Source organism: Phlebotomus papatasi, chromosome 2 (genome assembly GCF_024763615.1).
Source record: "Phlebotomus papatasi isolate M1 chromosome 2, Ppap_2.1, whole genome shotgun sequence".
Taxonomy (NCBI): Eukaryota; Metazoa; Arthropoda; class Insecta; order Diptera; family Psychodidae; genus Phlebotomus; species Phlebotomus papatasi.
The window spans coordinates 107751926-107765734 of record NC_077223.1 but is presented as its reverse complement, the minus strand read 5'-3'; the positions used below and the strand labels follow the sequence as shown (position 1 = coordinate 107765734).

Sequence of the window (13809 nt, the reverse complement as noted above, 5' to 3'; positions counted from 1 at the left end):
CACCGGATGTCCGCTGAAGTCCATCCACTGGAATGCCACTATCGCGTGTTTCTCTTGGGCAGAATTTTGATTCTCAGACGTTGTCAGGGAAAATCGTTGCAGAGCAATCCCTCGGATTATGGAGGTCGGTGGTGTTTTTTTTTTGTGGTACCGCGACTTCTTCGCAGTTCATTGATCAAGAGCTTAAGTCAAATTTCGAAAAAGCGTGATCCACATGAACACACAATTTGTGGCTCCCTTTCTTATACCATTGGGCCCCGTCCTGCTCCGCGACCGGCTCACCGCGATCTCTCCTGCTGGCATCAAGATGATCGCCGTCTCGTCGCCACTCACCAAACGAGTCGGCTACCGGTCTTACGGGGCTATCATCCATCGTATTTGTCTATTTGCCGTTCTCCTCTTTTTTACTCCGCCACTTCTTCTTCTTCTCCGCGATCGTTGGTCTCTCTGGCGTTTTTGCCTCCTCACCTTCTTCTTCTCATGAATGTCTGATTTGTTGTTCTGTCATATCGGCTTCTTTCCAGCACATTTCGGTGGCTCCGGGATTTGGTTGCTCTCTCTTCTGGCTTTTTGCCCATCAAACATCCCCCTCGTGAGATCATCGCTCAGCAATGTTATTTGATCAAAGTCTGTGACCAGTGGATCAAACATCTCAGGGAATTTATTGGTGATTTTGGGGTCCATGCATTTTGTGCCCATGCGAGTGACCTTGGAGGAATCTCTAGGTCATCGGTAATTGTGGCAATTGTCAGGAATTTTTAGCATGTTGCTGGATAAGGCTTGAGCCCCGAGTTATGATGCAGTCTTTCATCTCCCAAGAAGTGGTTTAACGAGAAATTTGATTTACTTCCATTGCTGTTCTTTCAAGCCAAAAGAAGCATTGAGATTGGTTCATTGAGGCTCATGTAAAGAATTTTGCAGAAAATCTTGGCATTTCTTACCATTCTTGTTGGCATTAACGTGAAATTGCAGTGAACTTGAGGATTAAATTATTTAATCCACCTTCATGACATTACTTTTAAAAATTGTTTTGTCACTCATTGGCGACATTCATAAAAATCTTCAATTAATTGTACAAATTATTTTTCGAAATTCACTGAATTAATGCAATTTGCTAAAAGTCTGGTAGTGCAGAAAGTTGGTCATACCGAAAATCAGACTTACGGAAGACGACAATTAAATATAAACTTAAGCTCTTACATGTCCAAGTTTTGCCTTATAAATCCAAAATTTTACAGTTATGGAAAATGCTAGTTTTTATTATAAAATTGAAACAGCTGTCAAACATTCGAGAATCTTCCTTCAAATATCGATTTTATCTGTCATTTTTACTCTCAATTATTTGGATAACGAAGGATTGTATGTACACTGCTCTCTCCGATATCCAGTTGACAGGGAACAAAATGACATTTGGGTTTTTTGAAGCTGGTCAACGGTTTTTCTATTTTGCGCTGTGTGAATTTATTTTCTGTTGAAAAACAATAGAATTTTCTTTGTTTTCTTTGATAAAGTGAAAATAACATTTTAAGTCATACTGCACAAGTTGCATACTTAGTAGAAAAAAGTTTGAATTAATCAACTGTCAGTGTGTGATAGCTGTCAGAAGCCGGATATCGGAGAGAGCTGTATACACTCAATTCAACGTAATTCGGATAATATTTAGGATAAAATGACAAATAACACGAAAGATTTTTTGAGTTCCTCGAGTATTTGACAGCTGTCATTTTGGATATTGGAGAGCTGAGTGTAAAGAGAGAAAAATACCTAATTTTAGAGCTATTCCACTTCAAAGTTGCCCCACTTCCCCCTACAGCAGGATATTTCTGAACAGAATTTAATTTTAAATTTTGATATTTTTTCACTATTTCTATTTATGCGAAGCATCAATCGTCCGAAGGTAGCGCGCTTTCCTCTATCTTTTTTTAGTGGTTTAGTTGAAATTTTAAATTTTTAAAATCCAACCGTTTAAAACGAATATTTATCTACCCGATGTTTGTTTCGTTTTCAACCAGTAGGGGAGATCGGGGCAGAATTAGCCACGTATAGTATTAGATATTGGTATTTTATTGTTTGCCTTCGAAGGAATATTGTGGAAACTACTCTTTATTCTAAATATATATTTCCTTTACTAGGGGAGACTGGGGTAAAAAGTCACAAATCGAAAAATTCAAAATTTCATATCTTCCAAGGTAAAAAAGATAGCGGCTCAATTTTTTTTTCTATAGATAGCCTCCATAGACCTTTTTCAATGTAATAAGTTTCTTAGAATTCGAACAAGGAATTTAGGAAATAAAAAATATCGAAATTTTTAGCCATATTTTTGAAATATTTTTCTTGCAGAACATAACAAATATTACCTACTCATTTTCCAAAACTGGTGAATATTTTCTAAATAATTTGGATTTTTTGAATACGAATCCGCTTTCTATTTTAGAATTTCACAAAAGTTCTTTTCTCCAGAAATCCTTTTATTAAAAATGGCCACTTGGGCTAAAAAGTAACAAAAGGTATAGAGCAAAAAGAAACATAAAAGCGAAGCAATTTCTGATATCTCACGGCGAAAAGAAACGTCATTATCATGTCTCGCCGCTTGTTGTTTGCATTGGTCAAACCAGTCAGTCAGTCTCCCCTATTCATTGAAATATTTATCGGCCTCATACAAATATTTTTTGTAAAAATTATACGCAATGAAAAATTTCATTTGGTGGCTATTTCTACCCCGGTCTCCCCTAAGTTTTCTTCTGAATATTCGGGACTTCTGGACAAGCCTGCTTCAGCTAGTTCATTGGCAGTTAAGAAAATCCTGATCCATTGATGATGCACTCATAAATTCGAAATGGTTTTCGAGATTGATCAAATGGCGAGTGTTAATTGCAATTGGTCAGAAAGTGGAAGTTCCAGGGTTATTATGGAGATTAGGAGTGAGTGCAAAATTCCTGTTGGTCTCGTGTGGTCCATCCCGAGGGTCACTAACACATTTAATCTGTATTTATGACACTGTCAGGACTCCATTAAAAATTCCATTAGCACAGTCATATTGAGCAATCGCACTATATCTTTCCCAGCTAATTAATTTGAAATCCTACCGAGCTCACGACGCCTCAGCAAGGTGTCCAAAGGTGCGTTCTCTTGTAGGTGGCTTTTTCTGTGGGTTTATGCCGTCACCGAGCTAGATAGTTTTGTGTCTCGCGTTTGGAATTCATTGAGTTGGAAAACACCTCATGATCTCTCCTCCACTCTGTCGCTCAATGTCTCCAAGACCAAAGTAATTTCAAGGAGTGGTTCTCTCACCATATTCCCACTTCAAAGTCTGACAGTGACTTAAAGAAATTTAGGAACAGTTCTTCTGAAGATTAATGCGTTTTATAAAATGAATTTTGAATAATTTCAGAGAACGACACTCTGACTTTATTATTTTTTTAAAAAGTTTTTTTTTTAATGTAGGGTAAGCTAATTCAAAACCTGCTTCAAATGGAAATTTTTCGCTACTCCAAATGGAAACGTCATTGTTTTTACGATAAATACAGTACTAAATTATTATATTTATATATTTTTTATACCACAGTTTCATTATTTAGTTAATTTTGCTCCAAATAAAGCGAAAATCCATTCATATTCACAAATTTTGATTTGGTAATTTCTCAGAAAAATTAAAAGTGTACATTTTCACCATGGAATTTTTCATCAATCGACCATGTTTTCCAATGAAAAACACAATAAAATGACTGTTGTTTATTTGTTTTGTTTAACATTTATATCATATTTCTGGCTAATTTTAGTTAAATTAAGTGCTAATCTTTATTGTTAACGGTACGTGAAGTTTTCAAAAGAAATAATTACCTATTTCGTGAACAAAAAGGATTTTTCTGAAGTGTCTGCAAATGCTTCAACAGGAAACCATGAAAATATGATTTTATTAGAGAGATTTTCTTATTGTTTTATATGGGAAAGGAGAAAAGACCAGGAATAAGAACAAATCCTACATTTAAGAGCAACTCAAGAAAGTTTTGGAAGCCTTTCGTCGCGGTTTCACTTACACTGTTTGTCTCCAATTAGAAACTTTCCCTTGTCTCCATCTGGATTAATATGTTTCCAATAGAAGCATTTTACGCTCGCGTATTTTTCTTGTATTTAAGTAGTTTTCAAATTATATCTAAAGAATTTTCACTAAACAGTAACATTCTAGAAGAGTCAACACTGAGAAAAATGGAATTTATTTAAATTAAATATTTGGTATTTATTGTTAAAAATTCTGGGTAAATATTCGAATCAAATGACTTTCCTTTAAATATAAACGAAATAATTTTAGTTTTAAAAGTAATCACCATAATTTCAAATATTTTTGCATTCAAACGAAGAATAAATATTTTTATTTTTAACGTGAATGTGTAGATATTTGAAATAAATACTTATGCTTTTGAATTAAAGGGATTATGTAGTACAAATAAAAATTATTTTGTGTAAATGAATAATTATACATTTAAACTGAAAGTGCAACGTTGTGTTGTTAAAAATAAAATTTTGCTTTTGGTTTAAAAGCAGTGCTTTAGATAATCAAATGCAACAAACATTAATTTTATGGGTAAAATCAAATATTGACTTTTTTGTAACCATGTCAATATTATCTGTATTTATTTTAAATGAAGAAGACTTTTTAAACAATTGTTTCAAAATTTTATTTCAAATGATGTATTTTTGAGATAATACGAGATCTTCATCTGCGATATCTTCTTCCAAAAATGAGCAATTAATATCCGACATCTCGAGAAATAATTTTACTTGCTGGGTCTTTTTCGCTTTCACTTTCACTTGAACTTCTCACTTGATCAAAATAACCATAGATACTAATCGCACAATTACCTCGGACTATTTATTAATTTGACAAAAATAACTGCACAATTTATAACCGAAATACTTTCTCTTGTAAATCAAATAAATTCACATTTGATATAAATTGCAATAAATTTATTTCAATAGCATTTACCATTGATTGAAATACGTTGTTCTTACTTTGATTTCCAGTAAATTTAAATCAAATAAATCCACATTTGATACAAATATCAATCATTTATCATAAAAGCATTTACCATTAAGTGAAATATGCGTTTATTTTTATGATCTTCAGATGTGTATTACTATATTTTCTTATGCAGGAATGGATTTATAAAACGCAAGTCCTGTGAAATCATCAAATTTAATTGAAATGATTAATAATAATTAAGTTTAATGAAGTTTGCTGGATACATTTCAAACTTCTTGTATGCCAGTTTAATCGGGATATTTGCATCATAGAACAAGTACTTTACCACTTGACAAATTGTATGCTTCAAATGATTCACATAAAAAATATTATTAGTTTGTATTTGCACTAGTTATAACATTGAATTTAAAGGAAATTTACAATCATTTAGAATGAAAAAAAATTAAATCTAATACATTTTTTTAAATCAATGGCATGAGTATTTAAAAAAAAGGTATTTGTATTCAGATCTACCATTGAATCCACCAATATTGAGATACGTGTTAAAGCTTGAAACGAGTCATTCTTGAAGAAGCCGCCGCTGTGTTAACAAGTCATCAAATACATTATTTCCATTTTTTAAGTGATAAAGACTAATATTCTAAAGTTATTGTGAAAGTAAATATATAAAGTGGTTAAAGACATCAAGTGATTGACAAAGTGATTTTATAAAAAGAAAATCGTTTTATTGGTAAGTAAGAAAAAAGTTCGCTAGAAACGTATTTATCTTATTCTTTAATAGTTAAATACATTATTTAATTTTGCCTATAAACCCACTTTTTTTTTATAAAAGAACAGTAGGACTGTAAAATGCTCTAAAATGTTCTATTAAATCTTTTCAAAGATTTTGAGTAAAATTTTAAATACAAATTTTGAATACAAAGTTTTCTATTTTGAATAAAATATTTTTATTTTCAATCAGGCCGATTTTGATTCAAAAATCAAGATTTTTAAATATTTAAGCATTTAAACATTTGCATTAAAAGTAAAGTCATTTTATTCAAATATTTACCTAGAATTTTTACAATTAATTGCCAAGATATTCAATTATAATTAATCTCGCTGTTCATGTTGTTGCATTATGAGGAACTTTTATATTCATTTATATTTTTATTTTATTTCAAATTCGCTTGATAAAGATCAACATTAATAAGCAATCAAAGTCTTTGAACCTTGTCATTAAATTTGATGCCAATTTTACAATTCTTTTTGGATTTAAAGTTCTGATAATTCTTAATACCATTTGGTAGATAAAAGTTGGTTAAAAAATTTCAACTTTTAAATGTAGAATATTCGAGAAATTGTATTCGAGGAATTGTAGAATATTAACTTTCAACTGAGAATCGTAATTCTTTAATTTTTACATTAAATGAATTTAGTAACGAAGATTCACTTAAGGCTAAAGATTGACCAAATATTTACTTAAATCTTTCTTTATATCAAAATTAAGGGATGTGTAGTGTACGCTATATATAAAAAAGAATACTTTACCATAATGAAATTTTAAGCGCTGTTATAAAATATATTCATATGCTCTATTGTTATTAAATACATTACTAAAAATAAGTTATTGTTTAATATTTTTTAAGTCCAATCCATCATCCTGATAGAAGTGACTGTCGACTGGAAGCGTACGGGGGCAGAAACTGGCAATTATCGCAATTGAACATGTCTCTTAAACTATTTATCTTCAAAAATTCCATATAGGAGAGAACGAGACAGTATTAAGGTAAGAAAATTGATTTTTTTAACAATGTAATAAGAATTTTGCACTTTGTGAAAGCTAGCGTTGAATCTTTTAATTTTATTCATATAATTGTTCTTTCTTCGTAGTAACCGTTGCATCCATTCCCTGAGCAAAAGACAATCATTGTCTTTTAAGGAGTCTTTATCTGTGGAAACTGAGGCAAAACTGATTCGGAAATAACAACAGAGCTGAGAGTAAAACCGAAAAAGTGATATAGCTGTAAAACACAACTTAGAAGATCGTCCCCTTTGAACAAGATCATCTAAGGAGAGGAGCACATACACTGATTGAGTAAGGTACAACAAAAGCATTTTCAAGAAAAACTACATAAAAGTTTCGAGGATTTCAAGATGTTTACTTGCATTGAATGTAAAATTCCTTTTGATACACCAGAAATGTATATTAATCATATCAAAAATGATCATTTATATTTATCGCGTTATTTTACCTTAAGATGCACAGCAAGTGACTGTTCTCAAGAATTTAATGAACTTTACAAACTTAAGAAACATTTATTTACACATATGAAAAAAGAATCGCGTAATGACTCTTATAATGTAGATCAAATACAAGAAAATGTTCAGAAACGAAAAGATCAGAAAATTATGGAAAGTAATGATTTAGCTCAAATTGATAATTATTCAGAAACGGACGTTAATAACGTAATGCAATATCAAACAAATCATGTTAATGTTGAATGTCAATTAGAGACTAGAACTGATACTCCAACCGCTCCAACCGATAGTAATGCTGTAGATATAAAGAAGTCGCTTATTTCTTTCTCCCTGTCTTTGCATAAGAACCCGCATATGCCCCGGAAGACTGTAGTTCAAATTCAAAATGACATTACAAACTTAATAACAGTACCGATTAATAATATGCTTCAAAAATTTTTACCCGTGTTTGAAAATCATAGCAGTATTAAGTTAGATTTTATGAATATTCTGAGTATTTTAAATGATCCGTTTAAATCCATCAAAACAGATTATAAGTTGTTAAGGCATTTGAACGATTTGGATATTTTTCAGTACCCAAATACAAAAGTAGTTCACGTTGAGTTAGCTGACATCATAAAAAATAATGCTCCTGTTTTAGATGAGAATACTGTGGAATATTCATTAGTAGACATTAACTTCCAAATGAAAAAATTTTTTGAGTCAGACAATATTTTTGAATACACGTTAAAAAATATGCGAGAGTTAATGTCTAATCAAAGTAATGTTTCTCATTTTGTAAACGGTGAATTGTGGAAAGAAAAGACTAAACTTTACGGTGACAAAATAATGATTCCATACTTTTTGTACTCTGATGGATTTGAGTTAAATGATCCCCTAAGCTCACATGCTGGAATTCACTCAGTATGTGGCATTTACTATTCATTCCCAGTTATTCCAGATTTTTTAGTTTCCAAATTAAAAAATATATTTGTTGCTGGATTCATCAAACACAGGGATTTAAATGAATATGGTATAAACAAAATGTTGCGCGGTTTGGTAGAAATACTCGTGAAAATTGAACAAGAAGGCACTACCATAACTGCAAATAACACTACGTATCATGTTCATTTCGTACTCGGCCAGATATTAGGAGATAATCTGGGCTTAAACCAAATTCTTGGGTACACGACGGCATTCAATGCTAACCATTTTTGTCGAATGTGTATCCGAAATAAATCTCAAACTCAACATGATTGTATGGAGTATAAAGAATGGATCAGGACGAAAGAAAACTATAACTCTCATTTACAAATTCAAAATACTACAGACACTGGTATAGTTTGTAAATCAGTCTTTAATGACATTCCATCATTCCATGTTGTAGAAAATATCGCATGTGATCTGATGCACGATATGTATGCTGGTGTTTGCAGATATGATCTTGCCAAGATATTGAACTATTTTATATACGAAAAAAAATTTTTCTCTCTGGACACACTGAATTATCGTAAGCAAATGTTCAATTGTGGAAAGAGTGAGATTGCCAACGTAAGTCCACCCATTGAACGGCATCACATACAGAATGGAAAATTTAAAATGACAAGTGCTGAAATGAAAATGTTTATGCATTTCATATTACTTATGATTGGGGATCTTATACCAGAGAATGATCGAGTATATCAGTTTTTAGTAACATTGATTAAAATTTTAGATATCGCGTTATTGCCATCATTTACTGAAGAAAAAATTGATGAACTCGAGGGCCTGATTGCCAAGCACAATAGAGAATACACCAAACTTTTTTGCGATACTCTTAAACCCAAACATCATAATCTTTGTCACTATCCGCGTATTATAAGACGTTGCGGTCCTTTAAAGTTTTTATGGTGCTTCAGATACGAAGCTGTGCATCAGCAGTATAAAACATATGCTAGAAACATTACTTCACGGGTTAATATATGTCATACATTATGTATTAAAAATAATTTATTCTTTGCAAATCATTTAGTTGCCCAGGACTTCTTTAATCACAAAATTGAATTTGGAGATGGAATACCAACGGATGTTACTGCAAAGCCATATTATGAAGCACTAAAAGGAAGTTTATCTTCAATTTTAAATACTCATAAGAATGTGTGCTACAAGGGAAATACTTACGAAATCGGTTTTTATTGTGGTATCCAAAATAGTAGAGATATTTTCGAAATAATAGAAATATTCAGTATAGATAAAAAATGCTTTTGTATTTGCACCAAGTGGAAAACTACTTTTTGTAATAAGTTCCAATCTCATGAAGTAGAGAAAACAACAGAAAATATAGTAATTGATGTCGATGAAATTTCCACATTTCCACTTCATGTATATATGTTAAACAACTATAAGAAATACATTAGAATTAAGTACTGACAAATATTTTGAAACCTTTATAAATTTATTTTTATATAAATAAAATAATATAAAAACAAAAAATACTAAAAAGTATTTTATTTCTGGTTTGATGTCATTGCTGGTTTGATTTTATTGTTGGGTTTGATTTTTAATTTTCTTCACTATGTGAATTATTTTAAAGGTAAGTTATTTATAGTCAAAGATAATCAAACTTTAAAATATCTTTGTTTTTTTTTCTTTCCAGGGTAAAATTTCTCACGATCTGGATGATTCAAGCAACTCTATTTCATCGCTATATTAAAGTCGCCCAAGCTTTAATACAACAAAATGGGAATTTTATTTGAATTTAATTTATTTTAAGTTTACTTATAATAAATTAAAATCAATAAGTACCATTTTGAAAGCAAATATTTTAGCTTTTGGGTCGGGCTACTTTGCTAAAGGGAGAGTACTTGAACCTAACCAGATTGTATTTGATTTTACCCAAGAAGGCAAAAACATGATATAGAAATTAATGTAATATATTTTTATTTTGAATGGAGGTTAATTATGTCAAATAAATTTCTTTTTGAAACGAAAGCACTAGATATTTAAATATACCCAGGTATTTTTATACCTACCCGAGTATAGTATTTGATTTAATGTGGACTAATGTTAAAGTAAACGTATTTACCATTGAATCGATGGTAGAGAACATTTAAATATACCAAGGAAATTTTTAATTTTACCCGTTAATTTTGTATTTAAATTAGTGGTAAATCCTGGTTAAAACAAATACATCTACCGTTGAAACTATGGTAATGTTACCCATAAATTTTTGATTTTACCCATAAAAGTATTTGAAATTCACTTTTGAAATAAAGTGCAAATGTATTTGCTTGAAATGACGTGTTTTCTTTTCAAATACAGTCTCATTCAAAATAAATACAAATATATTTGTTGGAGACAAAAATTCAAACTTTCAGATCAAATGTAAAAATATTTAAAGTAAAAGTCATCTGTATTTAAATCAAATAAAACATTAGAAACAAATGTATTTTACCATTGGCTGACGAAAAAAATATTTTTTTTTGATTTTACCCAGAAAAACATTAAGATTACCCATAAAATTTTTCTCAGTGAAGGAGCAAATTTATGTAATTCTCTTCAGAAAAAATATGAACTTAATATGTTGAATCTTCTGTCAAAGTTAAAGTGTCTGGAAATGGTTTTGAATTAGGACATTTACCCTATTTAATAATTATTTTTCTAAATTAAAAATTTTTTTTTGGTGCAGTTTTATTTAATGCGTTGGTTGTTGGAAGCCTGTTCTGCATTGATACACCTTTTAACTTGTCAAAAATTTCAAATATTAGTACCTCAAGTAACTATCAGCCCTCACGCGGTTGATACATTAACCGACCATAATTGACCTGAATGCCTTCCCTTAATATACTGTTCCTTATGCCGGCTTTAGACTGGAGGTTTACCCCAGATCTCGAAGCTATTAAAAATCTTAATAACAAGCAATTTTACTGATTTTTCAAAATCTAATGAAAAATTTGCCCTTAACATTCAATCCTAAACAACAATTTCTTAAAACAAAATCAGGCTTGATGAGGAATTAGAGAAGTTAAGCCAAATAGCTAAGCCTTACGGCGTTATCACACTTGCACATTAAAATTTTAATGTGATTCACATTAATTGTCGCTTGTGAGCGTCTAAATATGTTATTTGTGTCTTTGAGTCACTTAATATTTGGGGTTTTACTATTTATTGATAAAATACTGGACTCGGCCTGCAAAAATAAGTTTAAATTTTCCTAAAGCATAAGTATTTTTCACATTAAAAAATTAAAGAGAAAATCGCATTAATTTTTCGCATTAATGCTATAAATCAATTTATATCAAATTTTGCGGGCCAAGTCTACCTTTTTATCAACAAATAGATCAAATTTTGAATATAAAATGATTCAAATACACAAATTACACATTTGGACTCTCACCAGCGACAATTAATGTGAATCATATTAAAATTTTTTATGTGCAGGTGTGATAACACAGTTACGTCTGAAGCCCGTATTAGATAACTCCCTTTAAGTTCCTATTCTTAAGTCATGTACTGTAAAGCGTAAAAAGAACATTTAGAGCATGTTTACAAATTACTGCCTCATTGCGCATTGTGCTCGTATTGTCGCAAATTAAAAGACAACTGTCAAAAATGTCACAAATATCTGTCAAACAATGACAAGGAAATGATATGAAGAGAAATTCCTGCAGTTAATCAGCCATATTGCGATACAATCACTTAGCTAATTCATTTTTTTTTAGGAACTCAAATAACTTACAACCAGAAAATCACTCAGAATTATTATTTTCAGTTTTACGAGTAAGTAGATGTGTGATGTACGTTGACCGTTTGTGCGGCTATTTGAAATGGTATCACAATCCATCTTTTTTCCAGCTCGAAGACCAAAAAACTGATAAGAGAGAATTTTGTTCATTTCCTGTAAATATCACAAAATACCCATGGTACAATATTTGCCCAGAGACTCAATGGGAGTCGTGTGACTCGGGGGGGAGGGGGGTGATTAGGGGTCCCCGTGCGGAAGGGAGGGTTCTGTGTGAGCCAAATGATAAGCATGATCATAACCGCAATGGCTCCGTTCAGTAATAACCTTTCGAAGAGACAAAGCCACTCCAAAGCCAAGCCAAACCCATTCGAAAATCCACCGGAAGCCTAAAGTGCAAGTTCACGTACTCGCCGCTTTAGCGCTGATTGTTCTGCCATTTCGAATTTCGATATTCTTGACACTTCAATCGTCAACAATGTCAACAACAATGTGCAAAGTTTGCTGCAAAAAGCGAATTTTTGTGTAGTTTTGTGGAAATTTAGGATGGCAGAACGTCTTAATTGCACTTTCACTCAAAGAGATGTCCTTTTTAGGCACTTTCTCATTTTTGTGTAACTCGTCGGTTTAAACGTTCGAACTTCCAACGGGTTTTTAGGTAAGTTCTCTCTGATATACCTTCGAATCGGTAAAGGAAAAACCTCTACCGGAGAGAGTTCTCAAATCGGGAAGGTTATTACTGAACGAGAGGAATGGGTAGACGTGTAAATTGAATTTGTGACTCTTTAGCATACAAGCACCTATTTGGAAATCGCCCAATGTGACTCTCTTCACCAAAATAGACAAGCACACGTCTCCATCGTGGCCAGTGGTTCTATTAAATTGAGAGACAGACAGGTCATTTTCTGGGCAGGAGACAAATTTCTCAACACTACCCAGATAAGATTAGTTTCCCTTAGAAATTCATAAACTTTCATTGATCTTCCATGGGACTTTGGACAATGGAAGTGTTTTTGCGTGTACTGTCCTTTCTTTTGTCCAATCTCAACGATAAATCAATCACATCATTGTCTAAAAGGAGTTTTTTTTTGGTGATCTGGAGACATGAGGAAGATAGAAAGATGAAGAATTTAGGAGATCTCTGCGAAACAAATCAGTCAGGACAGGGACATGGACTGAGATTGAGTTAATGTGCATCAATGAAGAAGGAAGTTAAGCACAGACGTCAGGAAATCTTAGGACCCTTTTAGGGCTAAATGTGATGTTTAGGTTAGGGCACACAGCACGAAACTGCCCAAGAAGCAATTTTTTCTTAATATAGTCTTATAGAATTCCTTAAGTAAGGCACTATAGAACCAAAAATCTTTTTATTTGCTTATAACGCTCTTAGTTCCATCACTGAGATTACTATAAGTAAAGTAGCGCATTCTTAAGGAACTTAAGAACTTCTATAGGAATTTCAACAGAAAATTTTCACTTTAAGTATTTTAAAAGTGCACTAAAAGACATGTTTAATACTCGGTTCTATAAGGCAACTATTTTGCTTCTTGGGTGGGATCAATTGATTACTTGGTTGATCAAATGATTTTAGAAAAATTGCATTATTTATAGTTTTCGTATTACAAATTTGATCTATTACTCAATACAACTTTACCCTACCTAACCTCACTTTAACCTTACTCATTACTTTTCAAAAGCCCACCTTGCTGTTTTAATCCATGATGAGCAATGATAAAGTAAATGCAAAAAAAGAACTTTAACATACCATTACGTTACATAAAGATTAACACTAGCTTATTTTTAAAATAAATCGTATTTGAGGTTATGTCTCTTGAGATTTTTTTTGCCTTTAAGATGAAGGAATGTCCCAACTCTATTTCAGAACTAT

At 31.7% G+C, this 13809-nt stretch overlaps 2 protein-coding genes across 3 annotated transcripts in view; both read left to right on the top strand.

Annotated features, from left to right (window-relative positions):
* The window catches only part of LOC129800712 (protein sprouty), a 93971-nt gene that overhangs the window by 24224 nt on the left and 55938 nt on the right, over positions 1-13809 (top strand). The gene's annotated exons all lie outside the window — the stretch shown is intronic.
* Positions 6488-10049, top strand: LOC129800711 (uncharacterized). The gene is made up of 2 exons (XM_055845306.1): positions 6488-6749; positions 6854-10049. The coding sequence occupies exon 2, from the start codon at positions 7118-7120 to the stop codon at positions 9608-9610; it is 2493 nt and encodes an 830-aa protein (XP_055701281.1). The 5' UTR covers positions 6488-6749; positions 6854-7117; the 3' UTR covers positions 9611-10049.

Coding starts and splice junctions, on each gene's coding strand:
- LOC129800711 (XM_055845306.1), top strand. CDS start 7,118: ATGTTTACTTGCATTGAATGTAAAATTCCTTTTGATACACCAGAAATG.